The sequence below is a fragment of the Cryptomeria japonica genome, chromosome 6 (assembly GCF_030272615.1).
Source record: "Cryptomeria japonica chromosome 6, Sugi_1.0, whole genome shotgun sequence".
Classification (NCBI taxonomy): Eukaryota; Viridiplantae; Streptophyta; class Pinopsida; order Cupressales; family Cupressaceae; genus Cryptomeria; species Cryptomeria japonica.
The window spans coordinates 12,000,676-12,022,702 of record NC_081410.1 but is presented as its reverse complement, the minus strand read 5'-3'; the positions used below and the strand labels follow the sequence as shown (position 1 = coordinate 12,022,702).

Below are 22,027 nucleotides of genomic sequence, written 5' to 3'. Positions count from 1 at the left end.
TACACATATACATATACATATAATACACAAAATATTAAAAGATAATACACATACATACATACATACATACATACATATATATATATATATATATATATATTATAAACATACATATATTATACATACGTCATACACATATTATACATATGCATATATGTATGCACACACACATTTTAAACATACAAATTAATTTCTTTATGTTGGAGTATCACAAGCAGAATTGCGTACATGGTAATTTCTCCTTAGAACCCCATACGCGGTGCTTATTCAAAAGGAACCCTGTACATGGCTCTTATTCAAAAGGAACCCCGTAAGTGGTTCTTATTCAAAAGAAACCTTGTATGCACTCTTGTCTGGTTAGGCTTGGATGACAAAGCTTCAGTTTGGAAGTTTGATTTCCCTCCATTTCCCTCCTTTTTGACATGTTTCATTTTATGAACTTGGTTTCTCGACTTTGTCATCATCAATTTTACACTTAATCAAGTGGGTATTTCTAAAATGGCCACTATATTTTCACCCATCCTCTAAGCTTTCTATTGACTCCTAATTTTACATTAAACGCTAACAGCCTTATGGAAAATTCAGTGATGGGGGACCTTTTGCGAGAGTTTCACGGAATAACCTCTAGGTTTGAGAAGTCGGCTCTTCATACAATTGGGGGAGAAAAGGGGAAGAGGAAAACTTAAAAAGCTACACTACTTAGGTGATACGCCGGAATATTTTTGGGACACTAGCAACATATAAAACCTAGATACATGCAGTTTTAAAGCTCATTCAACAATCTACATGCTCAGCATTGTTAGAGAAGAAGATAAAACTACACTTCATTCAACATAATATGACATTCACCATTCATCTAACAGATAACAAGTCCTAAAACATAGTTTAATCCGTAGAGTCTGACAACATATATCATAGAAGTTACTGAATCTAAATACAACACATAAGTCAATTTACTAAGCTTCAAATAAAACAACCACAGAGGCCATAGGCACAATCTAATATGTCTATCATTCATCTAATTTAGTTAACATAAAGGCTTTTCAATGAGCCAAAGTCTAATCAGTTCTCCCAAAAGTCTGAACCCCTAAAACAATAGAAAAGAAAGCCTATATAGAGCCCTCGACTCTCAACAAACAACACAAAAGCATCAGAAAAATTATAGCAACCACCTCTGATTAGGAATCTCCTAGCGTGGCACTTCATGAGATGATACCCAATGAAAAAGGCCCTTAATATTGTTACTCCAACCACATCATGGTGACCCCTGCACCTGCCAAACAAGAAAATTGCGGTGCAAACAACATTCGAGTTCACGAACCATCAAAGAAGACACACGGTGAATCGAGGTAGACCCGAAGTCGAGTGCAAAAAGAGAACTCGAACATGCAACGCGAAGGCACCAAGTGTCACTTCCAGCAAACGGAAAATGATGGGGCTAGGAAACATACACCAAAGAAATGACCTGCGCCACGTGGCAGCTCTGTGTCCTCTCAACATCGGGCAAGAAGAGCAAGCCGCTTAGAGAAATGTCAAGACATCACTTGCTACATGCGCAAGCGATCGAAAGAGAGAGCCAAAAATTAAAGGAAGGGGCCAAAACTTTACCAAAATGCCGCACACGAACCACTCCGAAAGAATATTAACATTTATTGGTGACTTAATGGGCAATTCTGCCTACGGAATGCTAGGACCCAAAATTGATGGTTCAGAGACTAGACTTCATGCTTGAACAAGAAAAATAAGATCAAAGACCTACTGCAACGGAAACCAATCATCTTCTGAGGGTAACACCTGAGCTTCTAGATTCTGACAATTTTGATCCAAACATATTACTTCATCAAATGGCAAGCTCGTCGGTTTATCATGGACCATCTTCAGGAGCACGTAGAGCTAGGCCAAGGGGTGCAAGAGATGCTTGACTTCCTTCACCAAAATAGGACTGCTAAGATGATGTAGGAAAGTCTGATATTTCTGTAATTGCTCGATTTGATTCATGATTTGCTCAATCCCTATCACCGAGCCATTTGTGGTAAAAGGTGAAGGCAAACCCAGGAAAACAAACTTCTCTACATGTCGCTTGATATTTAGAATAGAAATCTTCGATGAATCAAGTGTTGTTGATGCTTTCATGGTTGTCCTGTGTTGGTTAATGAAAATGTTGCCCTTCTTGATCAATTGTTTGCGATCTACCACTCCTTTTTCTCTTAATTCCTCATCTGAAGCAATACACAACAACTGAATCAAACTCTAGGCTACAGGGAGTTTAGGACCAAGGAATAGTGTAATGCTATCAATAAGAGTGCCCACTCTGGCACAGAGAAATTGTGCCTCACCTAGGAACCTCAACATGAGCAGCAGCGAAGGGCAATACTGCTTGATCTTCTCCCAATGAGAAACATATATTTTTTCCATGATCGGGGATAGATATTGAGGAACTTCTAGAGAGGGAGGAAGATGAGATAAGTGCACGATTTCATTGTCCTTCTCTCTTATCTCATTCTGGATATTTTTGCATCTGTCCTCCTCATGGGACACTTGATGATTCAAAGCGAGGATCTTAGTACCTCCATCTTGAAAATCCTCCTGAAGTTGTGTTGTATGATCCTACTCTAGCTGTAATAATCTCCTTATATCCTGGAATTTCTTCTTAGTTTGATCTAGGTTACTCTGCATTTCACGTGTTTCTATTGCAAACTTTTCTCTCTTCAGAAAGTGTGATATGTGCTTCGCTCAGCTACCGAATGTATTCTTCCTTCAGGCGGACCTCCTCTCACAGCTAAGTATGAATCTGGGTAGCATCTCTGGAAGTTGCTTTCAGTTGTTGTATCTCTTGCCCCTTCTCCTGCAATTCTTTTAGTGCCACATTCCTCGTAGCTTCTTTCCCTTTCAATTAAGAGCACATGTTGTTCATGGCGGATTGTAACTTCCCTTTTTCAGAATTGGCTTGAGTTAACAAGCCCTGCAAGCGGTTTATCTCAGCACTTCTATCTTTGTCCTCTTTCCTCTGAGTATCCAAATATTATTTGAGGTGGATGAGCTCTGCTTGCATTTTGTTCAGGCGATGACTCTTCTTGATGAAATCCAAAGACACCTTCGAAGTTTCTTCCATCATTTCTACTTTATCCATAGTTGTGGCATTTGAGAGATTAACCCTAATAGTATATAGAGTGTAATCATTGGGCTTAATTTAGGCCTCCGGCTTGTTAGCATTTGGAAACATGGTTGCAAAGAGGAGATAATCATTTTCCTCGCTGAAATGTTTCGGCACATGTGGTACGGCTGGCCTAGCACCATCTTTCTCCTTTCTCTTGCGTACCCAGCTAACCCACGTAGATTTGGAATAGGAAACTTGCTAATAAAAAGTATCCAGGACCAGAATGGCTTGCCCTACAAATGTTGCATCGGGAGGGAAAATAGAGGGGAAATAGGAAATAGGGTCGGTGAAAGTAGTTTGAATAGTCTGCGCTAACGTGGTCAGAGAGAACAATGGTACAAAGGGAGAGGTTCCTGAAAGAGCAGGATCAATGAATGTTGCACCGACATTTACGGGAGGAGTTGACTCTCCAAAACCAAGCCTACACGAAATGGTGGCTGTAGCAGAAATCTACAAGAAAATCATTGCAGGAAATACGACATCGGGGGCAAGGAGTGAAGAAACGACCTGTGATGATGCAACTTGAGGCTCAATCAGCATTCCGATGGGAGCTAATGCAAAAGCAATAGGGGCCTAAGCAGACATCGACACAACTTGGGGGGTTGAGGAAACCACAGATTGAGCATAGAGGAAGGGAAGAGTAGAGAGTACCTGACCCGTAGAAGTCAGTGGTTGCTAAGGGGCTGGAGGAACCACAGGGGCTTCAGAAGACGAACCCTTCTTCACTGAACTCAAGTATTACTTTTTCCTGGAAGGGGAATTGGTTGTCTACTTCTCAGCTGATCTCTTGGCAGATTGGGAACGAGGCCTTTGAACTGAGCTAACGAGAGAAACTCAAATGTGTCGGCTCTAGTACCTTATTCTTCTATATTTATAATCTCATCCTCTTGAGGTTGGACCTCCTTACGGAGGATTCATTACACGAGGACTCAGCACTTGTCTCTTCTTCTGACTTGTTATGGCTACACCATTTTTCCTCAAAACGTGCATCAAAATGGGCATTTCTTAGATTAGCCCTAGGTTGATTAGTGTCTTGGCAGTAGATCGACAAATCATTTCTCTTCTTTTTTAGCCAACGATCATTTTCCATGGCTTTCCACATGTTCCAAGGAATAGGCTTAACTGGATTGTGCCTTTAAAAGATATGGTAAAAAGCCAACCATGGGGGGCGCTCAAGGAGAGGAAAGTCACTAGGACCAATATAAAATCTTGGATCATTCACCAGCGGGCAGCTGCGTCCCTCCCATGAGTTCTGCGACACATGCTTAATAGCATTTTTCCTATGTTTACTGGACAGACAACCATCCGGATCATAGCTCCATACATCATCCAATGCTACCAAGCCCAGTTGCACTAGCTTGGAGGTCAGGACCCTCTCGGGGAGGCTTCTTCACTCAAGAATAATAGGGTCGATAACTTTGTGATCATCAATAATAGATGTATCATTCTTTTTGGCTCCTATAGCCTTTTCAACTTCCACCAACTGTCGTAATATCTGTGACCCCTTATGACGTCTTAGGACACCATATGACCTCTATGGACACCATGTGACCCCTTATGACACAATATGGTGTTGTTAGGGGTCATATGGTGTCCTAAGGGGTCATATGTTTCCCCATGACCCCTTAGGACACAATATGACCCATAACAACACAATTTGGTGTCTTGAGGGGTCATATGGTGTCAAATGACCCTTTAGGACACCATATGACCCCTAACGACACCATATTGGGTTGTTATGGGTCATAGTGTGTCCTAATGGGTCATATTGTGTCCTAAGGGGTCGTAGGACACCATAGGACCCCTTATGACACCATATGGTGTCGTTAGGGGTCATATTATGTCCTAAGGGGTCATATGTTATCCCATGAACCCTTAGGACACAATATGACCCATAATGACAATTTGGTGCCTTACGGGGTCATATGGTGTCCCATGGCCCCTTATGACCCCTAGCAACACCATATAGTGTCCTAAGGGATCGTAGGACACAATATGACCCCTTAGGACACCATAGGACCCATAACGACCCAATATGGTGTCTTAAGGGGTCATATGGTGTCCTAAGGGGTCATAGGACACCATATGACCCCTATGAACACCATAGGACCCCTTATGACCCATAATGACATAATATGACCCAGCTCTCTCTCTCTCTCTCTCTCTCTCTCTCTATCTCTCTCTCTCTCTCTCTCTCTCTCTCTCTCTCTCTCTCTCTCTCTCTCTCTCACAAATATAAATAATAAAATCGGATATCAGATATGTGATTTCTGCCATTGCCATTAATGTGGCAACAGTAAAAAAAAAGGTGGCAACGGAAAAAAAAATTTGGGACCACAAATTTATACATTAAAATCGGATATATCGGATATCTGATTTTTATAAATAAAAAAGAGCCTTGTGGGCCATTTTTTGGATTCCAACGGCCCACAGTCTGCATATTCTATTTTTTGTCAATGATCGCGAGTTTTCAGACAGGTTGAGACAAATTTGTGCTTTTGGGAGATTCTTAAAGTCAAATCTTACATTGTCAATCATTTAGGAGCATTTTTGTGGGGGTAAATGGGGAGTAGTAGTCGTCGAAAGTCTAAACGCAAAAGAAAACTTTCAAATGACCAAATTGAAGTGTATAAAGAAAGAGATAGAGAAGGTCATAGGAGGAGAAGACAAGGTATGTTAATATTGCTAATGTTACTTCAAGTGAAGAGGAAATTGAATTTGAAAACGTGTCACAAGTTATTGAAAATGAAAATGTAGATTTTGAAAGTGAAAATTTTGAAAATGTTGAAAATGTTGAAAGTGATAATGAAAATGCTCAACATGTGGAAAAATTTTACATAGGAGGTGAAAATGTGGAAAACTTTGACATTGAAGGTGGAATTGCTCAACCAAGTGAACCATATGTAACACCTAATTACTTTAGAAATGAAGACCCTCTCATGGATGAAAGAAAAATTCCAAATCCAAGACCTTCAAGAACCCCAAAATGGTTATTTGAAATCAATGAGAACATTATTGCGAATCTTGAAGGAAAGAGGTCAACAAGAACCGTTCGGTTGTGGGCTACACAACTTTTCGACCAAAATTTTAGCAATAAGACATTGACCGAGCAATTCCAACTCTTTATTCAATTGCTAAAGATGATAAAGATGAGGCCATTGCTAAACAAATTGAAGATTTGTATGAACAAGAAGATGGAGAGAAATTCTATTATTGCCAAAAATCTATTTGATGCTCTCAATTCTATTGGAAAGAATACCAAAGAAAGAGATAAGAGAGCCACTTGAAGAGTGATTACAACCTCCTTAGTAAGCCATCAATTGAGGAAGGCTCATCAAATGAGACAAACTTGTGTTGATTTTAACATAAACCATAAAACTTTGGATAGAGCACTTGCACGAAGACAAAGACTTGACGATCCACTTCAACAAGATACATGGGCTTTTGGTGGGAGGCTTCCATGTGTTGATAGAAAGTTGACTAACAATGTGAAGGAGGAGATTCAACAATTTTGGCACTCTAATTATAGAGTGTCACCCAATGTAAAGGACGTTTTGAAATTAAGAATCGGCAACCGAGACCGCACACCACATCCCAAACATTTCTTGGAATCAAGCCAAACAATGTTGTACAAAAATTTTTGTGAAGTACATCCAACTTTGCAAATATCACAAAGGGCCTTTGAATATTTGAAACCATTTTATTATGTTCCTCTTAAGATTTGCAATACTTGTTGTTGCAAGTACCATGTGGAGTTTTCAATGTACCATGAACTTTTATGTCATATTCGTTCTACGATGTATACTAATGAGATGTTGCAAGAGTATGGTGCAATGCTATTTCTGAGATCATCAAGAGACTTGCAAGATCTATTTTTATGCCCTAGAGATGATGGCTGCTATTTCTATAAAAATGATTGTTTGAATGAGAAGTGCTCAGAATGTGGTGGGTTGTCAAAGTTTGTTTCATGTTTTCATCAGGGCAATAAACACAAGTTTGGAAAGATTTATGTTGAGATAAAAAGATATGAGACAGTGAAATATACTTTGAAGAGTGGAGGTGAAGGTTCTAGATGCGAATTAGTCTCAAGAGAAGTGAGTATTGCTGATTTTATTTTGGATTTTAAGGAAAATATTTTCTACAAGTATGCAAGGCACACCCATAGGTCTCAGTGGTTGGATCAATAGTTCAGGATGTGTAAGAACTCTTTCCCGATTGGCACTATTGTATCGATGGTTGATTTTGCAGAGAACTATACATTGCAACCACAGAATGAGGTACAGTCTCAGTACTACAATTCAATCCAAATTGCTATTTTTGTTCACATTACATATAGACATGCTTCTGATAGTACAGAAGAGGACATGAAGATAATCAGGGAGTATCATTTTTATATGAGTGATGATAGATCACACTCCTCCGAGTATGTGCAACATTCTTTCGAGAATTTTTTTGAGTTCTTGCATGAGAAAGATATTGCAATTGATCGACATATCATATGGTCAGATAACTATACGAGTCAATTCAAGAATGCCCGTATGTTTTATTGGTTGAGTAGAATGCATGTAGAGAGGCGTATACCTCATATTTGAAGTTTTTTGAGGCATGGCATGGGAAGGGGGGGCATGATGGAGCAGGTGTATGTTTGAAGAGAGCTCTAGTTAAGGAGAAATTGAGGATTTCAAGTGAAAATTTCTTTGATTCACGTTCTATTGTTGATTGGTGTAGTTCAGCATTGTCACATGGAGGTACTCTTGATTCACCAGTGACTAGATTCTTTTGGTTGGTTGAGGAGGGCACAGTGGGAGATAGATTGGATTGTCAAACAATTAAAGATTCTTAAAAGACGCATTCATTTCTCAGCTCAGGTGCAAGTACATGAACCATTTGCACACGAGTGTTGGCTTGTTTTTGTCAGAGTTGTGTTCAGTGTGATTGGGATCAGTGCGAGTCAAGTGAGTGGGTTGATACGTGGGTTCCTCAATATCTGACTACTTTATCTCAAACAATATCCTTGTCAAACGATGACATGGAAAGTTCACTTGAGTATGACCATCTATCAGATCTTGTACAACCAGGACATGTTTTTGCAGTTGTTGCACCACAAGGGAATGAAGAGAGATCGGAATATTGGTTGGCACGATGTGTACAAGGAAAACAAAAGCTAACACAACCAGTGAAAGATGATGATGGGTTCACATATCCTATAGGTTCGGTTGTTGTTGTGGGAACTTGGTTGCCAACATACATGACTAGAAAGAATGGCATACCTGCATTTGAAGACTATGAGAGACACAAAACCATTATAATGTATTCACATCTTATTATAACTACAAATGTCAAGTTGTTGAAGCATCAAGCAAAATCGAAGACCAAAGAGCTATGGATAGTGACTACTGTTGATCATGAAGCAATACTGGATAACCTTAAGGCAAAGAGATGACCCTTCAGGCATACTTGAGTAGTAGGTCTTTAATGGTGCCTTATTTTTTTATCATGCATTTCATTTCAAACAATGATCATTAAACCTTAATTTTCAATTTTGTTATGTGTATATTAAGGATGTGTTCAAAATGTAGGTCTATTGATGAACGTTTTTTTTTGGCAACACGGTTTTTGCATGCACATAGCGGGTACACTCGATATAATCGAAGGGATATATTTTTGCAACACGACTTATTACCATGCATTTGATGAGCTTTACATTTTTTGTTATTAGAGAACACTATTTGACAATTTTTTATGATATAATTATTGCAAAACCTTTATGCTCATGCAAGTCTTTTTTGATGACATACAACAGTATCACATTATGATTTTTGCATCAACGTAGTGGGTTTTGTTGATATAATTCGAAGGGACATATTTTTATGGTATATAATCCCACCTTTTCATTTATTATCATGCATTTTAGTTGAAGTCATTATCATAAAGCCTTTATGTTCATCCATGCATTTTATGTGTAGACTAACAATTCTTAAAAATACAAGTTCATGCTAGATCATTCGTCGTTGACAAGACTCTCTCTTGGTGATGGTACATATTCCTTTGTGCATTAATGAGATTAAATTTTATGCATAAACATTAAGTCAAGTGAATGTATTTCTATTTAGAAATGACCATATCTACCATCGTCTTCAACCATGCAAAGAAATGCAGTGAGAAGGGCTTTAATCAACATGATATACAATGTATCTGCACAATGATATGCAGTGAGAAATTGGTTTAGTTATATTGATGATATACAATGTATCTGTACATGAGCACATTGGTGTAGTTGTATTGATAATGAAAAAAAAAATCATGTTTGCATATCCCTTCATGGATGTCACATGCAAGTGTAATGGTAATTATGTGTATACAATACATGGAAATATTGATGATCATTATATGTCTACAATGTAATGCTTGTTTATCTATATTTTTAATTGAACAAGTTAGGGCCATGGATTTTGAGATATACTTTTGTAGGGACCCCTCTCGTGGCCCCGTAGGTTCAAATGGATCGTTTGCAGGTGCCACAGATTCCAAGTTAGGGCCCGTCAAAGTTTGACAATTTTTAGCACTTAAGGTGCTCAAGGGACGACGTCGATAAGGTAAGACCCCGAGCTTTTGACTGAGTGGGGGGGGGGGGGGGAATAGGAGCATTCACAAGGTAATAATTCCTAACTAGACATGTCGGAGCCGACGGTTCGTCATCGCGACGAGCAGAATGAGAAATTGGCCACAAGACAACATTCGAATGAATGAGACTGATGATTTTTTCGCCAACCGAAAAATTGCTGCCCTAATAAAATCGTAGGGAAACTTGAAAAACTAAGATAGGCTTTTGTAGGGACCCCTCTCATTGCCTTGTAGATTCAAATAGATTGTTTGTAGGTGCCACAGATTCTGAGTTAGGGCCTGTCAAATTTTGACGATTTTTAGCGCTTAGGGCGCTCAAGGGACGACGTCAGTAGGGTATGATCCCGAGCGTTCGATCGAGTGGGGGGGCAAAATAGGAGAATGCATAGGGTAATAATGTTTAACTGGACATGTCGGAGCTGACGATTCGTCATTGCGATGACCAGAACGAGAAATTGGCCACGAGACAACATTCGAATGAATGAGACTGATGATTTTCTCGCCAACCAAAAAATTGATGCCCTAATAAAACCGTAGGGAAAATTGAAAAACCAAGATAGGCTTTTGTAGGGACCCCTCTCGTGGCCCCATAGGTTCAAATAGATTGTTCGTAGGTGCCACAGATTCTAAGTTAGGGCTCGTCAAAGTTTGACATTTTTTAGCACTTAGGACGCTCAAGGGACAACGCTGGTAGGGTATGACCCTGAGCGTTCGACCAAGTGGGGGGAAAAATAGGAGCATGCATAGGGTAATAATGCCTAACTAGACATGTCAGAGCTGACAGTTTGTCATCGCGACGAGCAGAACGAGAAATTGGCCAACCGAAAAATTGCTGCCATAATAAAACAGTAGGGAAACTTGAAAAACCGAGATAAAATTTTGTAGGGACCCCTCTCATGGCCTCGTAGGTTCAAACGGATCAGTTGTAGGTGCCATAGATTGAAGTTAGGGTGCATCAAAGTTTGACAATTTTAGCACTTAGGGCACTCAAGGGACGACGCCAGTAGGGTATGACCACGAGCGTTCAACCGAGTGGGGAGGCAAAATAGGAGCATGCAGAGGGAAATAATGCCTAACTGGACATGTCAAAGCCAACGGTTCATCATCGCGATGAGCAGAACGAGAAATTGGCCATGAGACAACATTCGAATGAATGAGACTGACAATTTTTTCGCCAACCGAAAAATTGATGCCCTAATAAAACCGTAGGAAAACTTAAAAAAATGAGATAGGATTTTGTAGGGACCCCTCTCATGGCTATGTAGGTTCAATCCAATCATTTTCAAGTGCCATGGATTCTAAGTTAGGACCCATCAAAGTTTGACAATATTTAGCACTTAGGGTGCTCAAGGGACGACGTCGGTAGGGTATGACCCTGAGCGTTCAACCGAGTGGGGGGGGGAAATAGGACCATGCATAGGGTAATAATGCCTAACTGGACATGTCGGAGTTGACGGTTCATCATCGCAATGAGCTGAATGAGAAATTGGCCACGCGACAACATTCGAGTGAATGAGACTGACGATTTTTTTGCCAACCGAAAAATTGTTGCCCTAATAAAATCATAGGGAAAGTTGAAAAACTGAGATAGGCTTTTGTAGGGACCCCTCTCATGGCCTCACAGGTTCAAACTGATCATTTGCAGGTGCCACGAATTCCGAGTTAGGGCCCGTCAAAGTTTGACAATTTTAGCACTTAGGGCGCTCAAGGAACGATGCCGGTAGGGTATGACCCCGAGCGTTTGACTGAGTGGGGGGGGAAAATAGGACCATGCATAGGGTAATACTGAATGGTATCAAGTATTGTTCATTAAATTAATTGTATTGCATTGTTCATTAAATGAATTGTATTGTATTGTTGATTAAATGAATTGTATTGTTCATTATACAAACAACACTTACGATGAAATGAAATGAATTGTATTGTTCATTATACAAACAACACTTACGATGAAATGAAATGAATTGTATTGTTCATTAAATAACCATTATTTACCATTGTTAATTATTGGAATGAAGATTAAAGATTTCCATGATAACACCATGCACAGATGAGCAACAATTTATATGATCGAATATCAACTTTTGTATATATAAAAATGTCAAATGATTACAAATGTATGTCCATACACAAATATGGCATAAACACCAACTCAAACAAAATGTATGTCTAAATACGTGAATGTATGTCTATATACAAAATATACATGCCAACTAGACATGTAAGCATCCCAAAACTATCTATAACATCCTAAGTTGTTGATGGATCATCTAAATCGATCCTCTTCATTGCACTGCTCGGCTCTGAAGGATCCTGCACAAGAAAAAAAAACCACGATTAATATTAGTTATATTATATAATTCACATTCAAAACGTTAACATAAAAATGGACTATAATTGAACTATTCATGTTTACCTCATCTCCACGTTTTGTCTTCGGCTTTGCAGGACACTTGATGTATGTCTTTGGTAGAGGAGGTATGTTTTCAATATTTTCATACACAACCTACATATGTTCAGAAACATGACATTGATACAAGTTAGCATATAATTGTCACTGATAATAACAAATTATATCTACTAAACACAAAAAAAAATAAACACACATCTACTCGAGGCATCTCTTCTTCTTCTTCTTCTTCATCTTCAGGTATATTGGGTGTAATCATCAAGGATGTGAAGCCAAGAATTCTCAGTGCATATACACAACAAGTATGTGAAACTATCAATCTATGTCTAGATGTGTATAATCAATATAAGTTATTTAAACTATTCATTCAGTCATATTTTCATTCAATTACCTTTCCCTTGTCTCCAACTGCACTACCAGATCCTAAATCACATTGCCCCGCACTCATGCTGCTTGTGCCCTACAAGAGTAAAATAAGATATACATGCAAGTTACTACATAATCTAATTAATACCAATATAAATGATGAGCATGTATGTACAATAAAATACAAACGACTAGGTGCAATAATATATGTACCGTCAAGCTATCAAGGCCAAATGAAATGGCCGACAAAGTGCCCTCTTGAATCTATCTCAACTCCTCCTCGGTCATCAACTGTTAAATAAACCATGTAAATAAAAATTAGTACTTAATATTATCTAGATTATAAATATTTATTTAAAATATAGCATGAACTGTGAAAATACAGATCTTACCACTACATCATCAATGTATGATGATGGTGCCTCCTCGCCTCTAGCATGCGAGGACTCCCCGGAGTATCCTCTAGTCTGTGTCATAACATTTGGTGCATCATGCATCCCATGCACCTCATAATCTGCACTGTCTGCAGGGGGATCAACAAGTTGTCCAACTGGACCCAAGCATACGTGCCCACACATGACACAACTATGGGGCACTCATATGTGTGGAGCCGAGGATGATGTGTCAGCACCACTGGATGCACCACTACCATCAAAAGTAGGTTGAGCTACTGACCCAGCCTGAGAAACCAAAAGGCTACTCAAAGAGTGAATACCCGATATGATCTGTGAAGCCGCCTCACAAATGATATCTAGATGTTGCACTGGAGGTGGGGGATCAACAAGAGGATGGGGGACATATGGGCCCTGGACTACTCTGACTGCCCCAGGTCTATTTTGGGGCATACCTAAACCCACACCCTGGAAAGGTTGGATACCAAAGTAGTTCACATGTTTGTGTAGAACAAACTCAGCATACAATTTTTTTATGAAGTAGAAGGGGACATCAAGATTGTTGTTGGATGGTTTGTCAAAAACCATCCACCAACGATCCCAAAAAAATTTCACAATACCATCGTTTGTGCATCATTTAATAAAAAGTTTTGTTTTTTGGGGGTCTACGGGTTGACCAGTGTGGGGATTCACAAACAATGAGGCAATATCGTCTTTCGATATCTCAAGATCCTTGATCTCCTTATACGACAAGTCATCCGTGTATTGTTCCCTCATAGAATCTCACCACAAAAGGCTGACATTGTGCTCCTCAATCATGGTTTCCATACTCTTTATGATCGACGTGAGAGGATCAAACATTGGGTTTACAGTCCCCCTCAATTCATTCAATTTTTGTGCAATCAAATCCTAAATTGAGGGGGGGTTTGGCAAAGGAGGGTTTGGTTGTTGCGGTTGTGGTTGATCAATGTTTTCATTGTTATCCCCCATTTTTAACCTAATTGAATGTAAACAATTGAATTTAGTTAACAAATTTAAACAATTTTGTATTTGATTTTAAAAAAACCTAGTTTTCATGAAAAAAAACCATATTTTCAATGAAAAATCAAATAAACATTAAAAAATACAAAATTTGAATGAAAATGATTGAAAACAATAAAAATCTTACCTTTCAATCTATTTTTTAGCAATTTTTGGGCAAAACACTGGATATCGGATGCAATCGGTTATCGGATTTCTATAAAATCGTGCAGCCCATGGGTTAAAAATGACTCACGGGCTGTCACAGTCAAAATTTATTGTCTCAGAAAATCGGATATCCAATTTTTATACTTAAATTATTTTAAAATAATAATATATTATATAATATAATATAATATAATAATATATTATGTAATACATATTGTATAATATATTATTATATTATATATATTATATAATATAATAATATATTATACAATATGTATTACATAATATATTATTATATTATATAATATATAATGTATTATTACATTTTATATATTATATAATATAATATTTTATAAACTAATATTATATTATATATTATGTATTATTATATATTATATAATATGTAATATATAATATTACATTATATATTATAATATATTTTTTAATTTAAAATTATAAATAAAAATCGAATATCTGATATTATCGGATATCGGATTTTATCTGATATCTGATTTGCTTAGGTAATTACCATGCTAAGGTGTACGGACACCCAAGCCAAGCAAAAAGTCAACACGGATTTTCGCGTTTTTAGGTGAGTGGAGAAGGCTATTTTTTTCACATCGCCACTTTTTTGCCCCCCATGATCTTGCACTAACCCTTGAATGAAGCTGCAAGCAATCTCAGAGATATATTTTGCTCTATAATGTTATGGACGGTGCAAACATCGACCACATATTGTAGGTGTTCCCCCGACGTCTTGGAACATTCTCCGGTGAATTTAGGGATAGTTTTTAGTGCAAAGGTAGGAATTGGTCCCCATGCTATAGGTGGAACAGGAGGAATGAGAGGGATACCACTATTCCAAGTCACGAAGTTTCTAGGAGGAACTTGAGCCATTACTACGGGAACATGTACCACAGGGATAATAGGTGGATTCTGAGAACAAGTGGTTGTAGGCGAATGGACGTTTACCAAGGGTGGGAGAAGCAAACTGGGATTTAAAGTTGTTTGACTCCTGGTAATAGGTCTATGGCTCATAAACTTGCTTAGGCTTATTCAAAATGTGGGTCCCATCGAGGGTGCCAAAAAAAGAACTGTTGACTCCTAATTTTACATTAAACACTAACAGCCTTATGGGAAATTCAGTGATGGGGGACCTTTTGCGAGAGTTTCACTGAATAACCTTCGGGTTTGAGAAGTCGGCTCTTCATACAATTGGGGGAGAAAAGGGGAAGAGGAAAACTTAAAAAGCTACACTACTTAGGCGATACGCCATAAAAATTTTGGGACATTAGTAGCATATAAAACCTAGATACATGCAATTTTAAAGCTTATTCAACAATCTACATGCTTAGCATCATTAGAGAAGAAGATCAAACTACACTTGATTCAACATAATATGACACTCACCATTCATCTAACAGATAACAAGTCCTAGCATAGTTTAATTTGTAGAGTCTCATAGCATATATCATAGAAGTTACTGAATTTGAATACAACACATAAGTCAATTTACTAAGCTTCAAATAAAATAGCCATAGAGGCCATAGGAACAATCTGATATGTCTATCATTCACCTAATTTAGTTAACATAAAGTTTTTTCAATGAACCAAAGTCTAAATCAATTCTCCCAAAAGTCTGAACCCCTAAAAAAGAAGAAAAGAAGGCCTATGTTGAGCCCTCGGCTCTTAACAAACAGCACAAAAGCATAAGAAAAATCCTAGCAACCGCCTCTGATCAAGAATCTCCTAGGGTGGCACTCCATGAGACGCTACCCAGCGAAAACAACCTTTAATGTTGTTACTTCAACCACATCATTATGACCCCTGCACCTGCCAAACAAGAAAATCGTGGTGCAAACAACATTGTGGTTCACGAACCATCAAAGAAGACACGTGGCGACTCTCGGGAGGCCCGAAGTCGAGCTCAAAAAGAGAATTGGAACATGCAACATGGGGGCACCAAGTGTCGCTGCCAACACACGAAAGACGATGGGGTCAAGAAACATATGCTGAATAAAAGACCTGTGCCATGCGGCAGCTCTGCGTCCTCTCAACATCAGGCGAGAAGAGCGAGCCGCTCAGAGCAACGTCGAGACACCACTTGGCACATGCGTGAACAATCGGAAGAGCGAGCCAAAAATTAAAGGAAGGCGCTGAAACTTTGCCAAAATGCCGCACACTAACCACTCCAAAAGAATATTAACACTTTCTAACCATATAATTATTTTTAAATTTGAATAACAATAACATTATTATTGAATTTCTTTTACCAGTATCTCCATAGTTCTCAGAGACATGCGTGTACCATTTTTTCAATAATTTTTGATCTACTTATCCAAATTTAAAAAACTTTATATATTATTGTAGTACACTTAATTCTTTACAATTTAAAAAAAATCGATTGTTTTGGTGCAAGTTATGCTTCGCGCACAAACAAGTACCTGATTTTCAAGATGTGCTCGATTGGAAAAATCATTAAAAAAAAAATACTCAACAAAAAAATACACAACTTCTAGTGCTCACTCTTAACTATCTTTTTGTCAAAGGATTTGTCAAAATACTAAATCTAACTATGACTTTTTTTAAGTACACATCAGACACTATGTTATGTTTTTCAGAAGAAAAAAAAATGTATATTTTTCGTGCGCAAAGGATTTGACCCCTTAATATTATCCAATTTTTTTTTTAAAATAGTAGTTTGGAAACTAGATTCAAAGTACTACAATCTTTGTTCTTTGATTATCTTCATATGTTGAGTGGATGACTTTCAACTTTCTCCTCCAAGTTCAAGTTGACCTGATTTCAGAAGAAGAAAAAAAGTGTCCACGTGTACCCCCCTTTTTGCAAACCATCTTGATGCACTTACCCATATCTCAAACACTAGAATTGTGCTTAGGTCTATAGAATGATTATATGAAAGCCATGACTTTGACATGTTTTTGAAAGGAAAACTATGAGGTTTTATTTTGGTCATGCTTAGATCCCTATAAGTGGGATGCATATTGGTTTGAAACTATCACTTCTCCATTTAAACATTAATTTCACAAACAAAATGATTTGCTAAATGGCATATTAGTTGATCTCATTAAATACACAATTGTATACAAAGAAATAGACCATTTTTTTCCTAACAAAACTTCCAAACCTCTTTGATGTACCTATTGCACACCAAGGTGTGATTGCTAGTTGATATAATAGTGAATTAAAGTTAATCTATCCTCCTTTGTCTATCTTAGTTGTTTATAAAAGGGAAAGCAAACCTTGGTAGTAATATAGTTTGCACATGTTTGTCTATATTGTGTGAGAAAGGAAAAATTAATTTAGTGGCGATAATTTTGATGATAAAGTTGGAAGCTACATTTATTGAATCATATGTGGTGTGTTAAATGGAAATTGATTCATAATAAAATTTAACTTGTTATGCAACATACCTTTCTTCTTTTACCCAATGTATGTCTTGAAAAACAAAACAAAAAATAATGATCATGCTTTACAAAAATGTTTAATGTAGATGAAAGAAATGAACATGCATGCTTAAATAGTCATTGGTTAGACTCTTTTGGGTTGCGTCATTCTTCCTAGACATGTGTCTAGGGTTGATCTTGCCTCTCATAAGTGTAACCATCCTTTAGGTGTCATATTCAATGTCACCTTTTTCATCACTAGCATTTTTCATATTTGTAACTGCTCTATAGTTTTCCCACACCATTAAGCTCATGCAGATGCATACCATCCATCATCCTTCCACATTCACTCTATTCATCTTTAATCATGTTTTATTGCCAACACATGGCTTTTGCATGTTCTCAATAGTATGTGTCATCAGACATAGTAAACCACCTTTTGTTTAGTGTATTTCCTTTCACTTTGAGGCAAGCATTAATTAGCAAAAGCAAATATCTCTCATGTTTTGCTAAAATTTTGGTTATGGTAAGACCTAGGTATTAAACATGATAATATGATTTATCACATTAGAACATGACAAAAACATTGGCAATAAAATATGACAACACATTAAACACATTAGACATCATTGATAAATCAACTACTAAATTCAAAATCTAAATTTAATAGCAAGCTTCTAAATCTAGCTATCAAACACAAACTACTTAATTAAATTAATTATTTATCAAACACAAACTACTTAATTAAATTAATTATATTAAATTTCAACACCATCAATGAGTTTGTTGCCTTTTATCCTTCTATTTAAATTTATTAGTCAACTTTATTTAAATATATTTATTACATTAATTGTTTATTATTATTTAGACAAGAAATGTAATGAATTTCTATATTTTAAAAATTAGAAAAAAAATCATATCCATTATAAATCAACTTTCAAAATATTTAATTTTAAAATTTGGATGCCAGCTGTTACGTGGCCTGGTTTTGTATAGAATCTTTTAAGAAAACTTGAGGGTTTATAAATGATAGATCTATTTAAGATCTGCATCTCACAGAAAATCTTTTAAAAGACATTTCAGAGAGGTTATCTACACTTTGTTATCAAAAGATTTGGGAGCAAAACCCAAATCATATACACAGTTTGGTAAAAAATGCTCTTCTTTGTGTTGGAGGTTGTAGGGTGAAGAATCAATGGATATTTTGGTTTCTTCTTGTTCTATCGTTATGAAGGTCAATAACTACAACACTAATATTATCACTGCTTCCATGTTCAACCGCCATTTTTGTGAGAAAAGAGGCAGCAAAAACAGCTGGAGAAATTTTATTTGTTGCTTTAAATCGGCGAGGTCGGTAACCATCCAGACATTTTCCTACCACTTGACACGCATATTCATTTGAAATAACATCCCAAACTCCATCGCTGGCCAATATTACAAATTCATCTTCACCTGTTCTTTCACTGCAAGTCACCTCTGGTTCAGAAATTACATAATCTTTCATAAATCTGTCACCTGTGGAATCAAATAATCACAGATTGTCAGACGCCGTCCAAACAAACCAGGTCAAATTGAATAAAGTAGTACAGGACAACTCATAAAAACCTTGTAAGACGGACCTTTCTTTTTAAAATAATGAAGTTTACAGACATTATAATAATACGATTAAAGCCGCAGCATAATCTTTCTTTTGCAAGCAATCAACTTTCAGACCGACATTTTTTTATCTTAATCGTTTTTGAGAATGAAAACGAAAAAACTAATAAAGTCTGACAAAGAAGTTTGCGTCAGACGATGCAGGCCAGGAAAAAGTTTCTGAAAAGGACACATGCTAGAGGAAAAGCTGTGGTCCAAGCATCTCTCAAAATAATATTTTCAAGGAAATGGCAGAATTTCGTTTTAGAATATCTACAAAACAGTAACTGTAATTAAGGTATTAGGTATGTCATTCTTGAAATTCTGTTGATCAGAAATGGTAACTGCTGGAACAGGTAAATGATGCCTCTGATCTTGAAAAAAATACGTGAAAATGAAGATTAAGATCAACAATATTTTTAATAAACTCAAATCTGTGTAAATATTTCAAATGCTTCTTGTTTTTTGAATTAGATAGTGTGATATCTTTTAAGTATAAATGTTTGAATCGCATTCTCTGATTCATCATTATTGAAAACCTAAAAAATAATCTGAAACTTTGTTTGACAAAAAATCTCACATAATGAAATAGAAAAACAGCAGCAACAGCATCATGAATTGTGAAAATGGAGAACTTCAATCTTTCAAATTTCATAAAAACGCGGTGTGGTGCAATATTTTTCAAATTTTGTATATTTGCTCTCATAAAGTTTTTCCGTCTGAGCATATTTTTTTAAGCAGTATTTTATTTTCAAAGCCTAATTTTACGCTGAGCATGATCTACAAGAAACAAAAATAAATGGTGGAAAAAGATAAAAATAATACCTATGGCTCTGGACACGGCGAGTAGGCCTCCGACACGGTAGCCTTTCCAGAACACAACCTGTCCTCCAGCTGCCTCGATCCGCTCGATCTCGTCCGGCCGATCAGCCTGCACATTGACACCATTGTTTGTCAGTTAGTTATTTTTATCAATCTTCAAAATATGTAAGAGAAAGATAATGAAAATGAAGATAAAATATAAATTTTCTTGCTTTCAGCTTCAAAAATTTCCTGTTCACCTTATGATCGCTGGACAGAGGGATTGGTGTGCCTGCTCTGCAAAGAAGGGCACGAGAATCGCCACAGTTGCCAACAACGATCTGAGAGTTGCTCACCACGGCCACCACGGCCGCCGACCCTACATAATCCGGCGCAACGGCCTTTCTGCATTTACACATTCCACAATATTCACCATCCCGGTAACAACATTTTCCGGTGGGACAAAGCCCTCCGACCTCAATATCTACTTGATTAAAGCAATTCTTTACGGCCGTCTCCCACTCACTCGGATCTCGCCGCCAATCTTTCGACCTAGAAGGAGGCAAAGCCCTGAGTTGCTCGGCCAGTGCCTCATGCAGCCGCTCTCTGCAAAATCCGGCGACCTGTGAACCTCCATGGCCATCGTAAACTCCAAAAAAATGAAGATTAGACGATGAAAATGAAGATTCTCCCTTACAAAAAGAAGGTACAGCAGCCACAGTGTCTTCCATCTCGGGCCTTGTTCCTATCACAGACATCATTCCATAGGGAGGACACATTTTCTCCTCCCTCGTCTGATTACTCTTCTCGACTGTAACTTTAGGCTCCGTAACTTTATCAGGGGGCAGGGGTTTGGATTCCCTGCTCTTAGCGGCCGGTTGTATTGATTTGACCTTAACACTACTTTCGAGAGGAATAGACTTGGATCTAGCCAGTCTCATCAATTCGGAGCTCAAATTTTGATTTTGAGCACCGCGGAATATCCCATCGTTGCAAATGTAACCCGACCTCAAGGACACAGATCTCTTCAAAAAATTGCTGTCAAACTCAGCACTCATCCGGATAGCTTCCATTCCCATCACGCAAGGCACCTACCTACCTATAATCTTTTCCTGTGATTCTGAAAGAAATCCTCACCCAATATTTACCTGTGATTCAGAATGAATCAATCAACCAATCCTCCAATTCCAAGGATTTGAACGCGCAACCTACCTAATCTTTTCCTGTGATTCAGAATCAATCAATCAATCCTGCAATTCCGAGGATTTGAACTTGCAACCTACCTAGGAATCTAAACTTTTTTCCAATTTTTCCAATCTGATTCAGACGAACAAAGCAAACAAATCTAATCCTATCCTATCATATCATATCTGCTCCTTCGCCATTTCATGGGACGGTCTTTTATAAAATGTGAACCGGCATGCAAACAGGGGGCGGCTCCAGGAACTACAACTCGTCAAGGACACGTGTCGTTCTCAGAGTAAAATTACCTTAGGAATACGTCTGGAAGAAGTCTAGAGCATGTACGTATACATTAAAAATTGTGTGGCCAACCGGAAAACGCCACGAGTCACCGGCCAAAGGATGCGTCACACCCGACAAACAACCGATGGTTGACAACTTCACTGGCGAATTTGTCTTGGCCGCCGCCCTTCTTTTATATCTTTTTTTAACGCCCGCCAGCTGATCTTGTCAGTTGTTGTGAATTTTATTTCTGTTTTACCACCTAGAAATTCCCTTGGAGAATGGACACTTCCACCATGACTAGTCACGTTCTTCCTTTTGCAAAAGCAAAAAATCCCACATTTTATACGCCATTAGCTTTGCTAAATTAGTTAATTGATAGAAAGACAAATTTGGCGTGCTATACAGCTTTCTTCAACTTTTAGTTGTGTCTCTTTATTTGTGTTTTCTTGCTTTTCTCCAACCCACACTATTCACTCTTTTAAGATTTTATTATTAATTTAACCAATTATTGGTGCCCTAGATGGAGCACTTTTATAGTGTTATTTGTTTGTTTTATGGAGTCATTTCTAGAATTATTGGA

The 22,027-nt window shown here is 37.7% G+C and overlaps 1 protein-coding gene across 1 annotated transcript; it reads right to left on the bottom strand.

Moving 5' to 3' along the window:
* Nucleotides 1-18,544: 18,544 nt before the first annotated feature.
* On the bottom strand, nt 18,545-21,430 carry LOC131069719 (probable protein phosphatase 2C 68). The gene is made up of 3 exons (XM_058005255.2): nt 20,241-21,430; nt 20,005-20,110; nt 18,545-19,059 (listed from the first exon to the last, which is right to left on the bottom strand). The coding sequence occupies exons 1-3, from the start codon at nt 21,057-21,059 to the stop codon at nt 18,737-18,739; spliced, it is 1,248 nt and encodes a 415-aa protein (XP_057861238.2). The 5' UTR covers nt 21,060-21,430; the 3' UTR covers nt 18,545-18,736.
* Between the last annotated feature and the right edge of the window lie 597 nt (nt 21,431-22,027).

Bases quoted from the DNA above. Each gene is read 5' to 3' on its own strand.
- LOC131069719 (XM_058005255.2), bottom strand. From the start codon at position 21,059: ATGGGAATGGAAGCTATCCGGATGAGTGCTGAGTTTGACAGCAATTTT. The intron at 20,111-20,240 runs GTGAACAGGAAA...GTCAATGTGCAG, and splicing joins CTCTGTCCAGCGATCATAAG to GCTGATCGGCCGGACGAGAT. The intron at 19,060-20,004 runs GTATTATTTTTA...TTGATTCCACAG, and splicing joins CGCCGTGTCCAGAGCCATAG to GTGACAGATTTATGAAAGAT.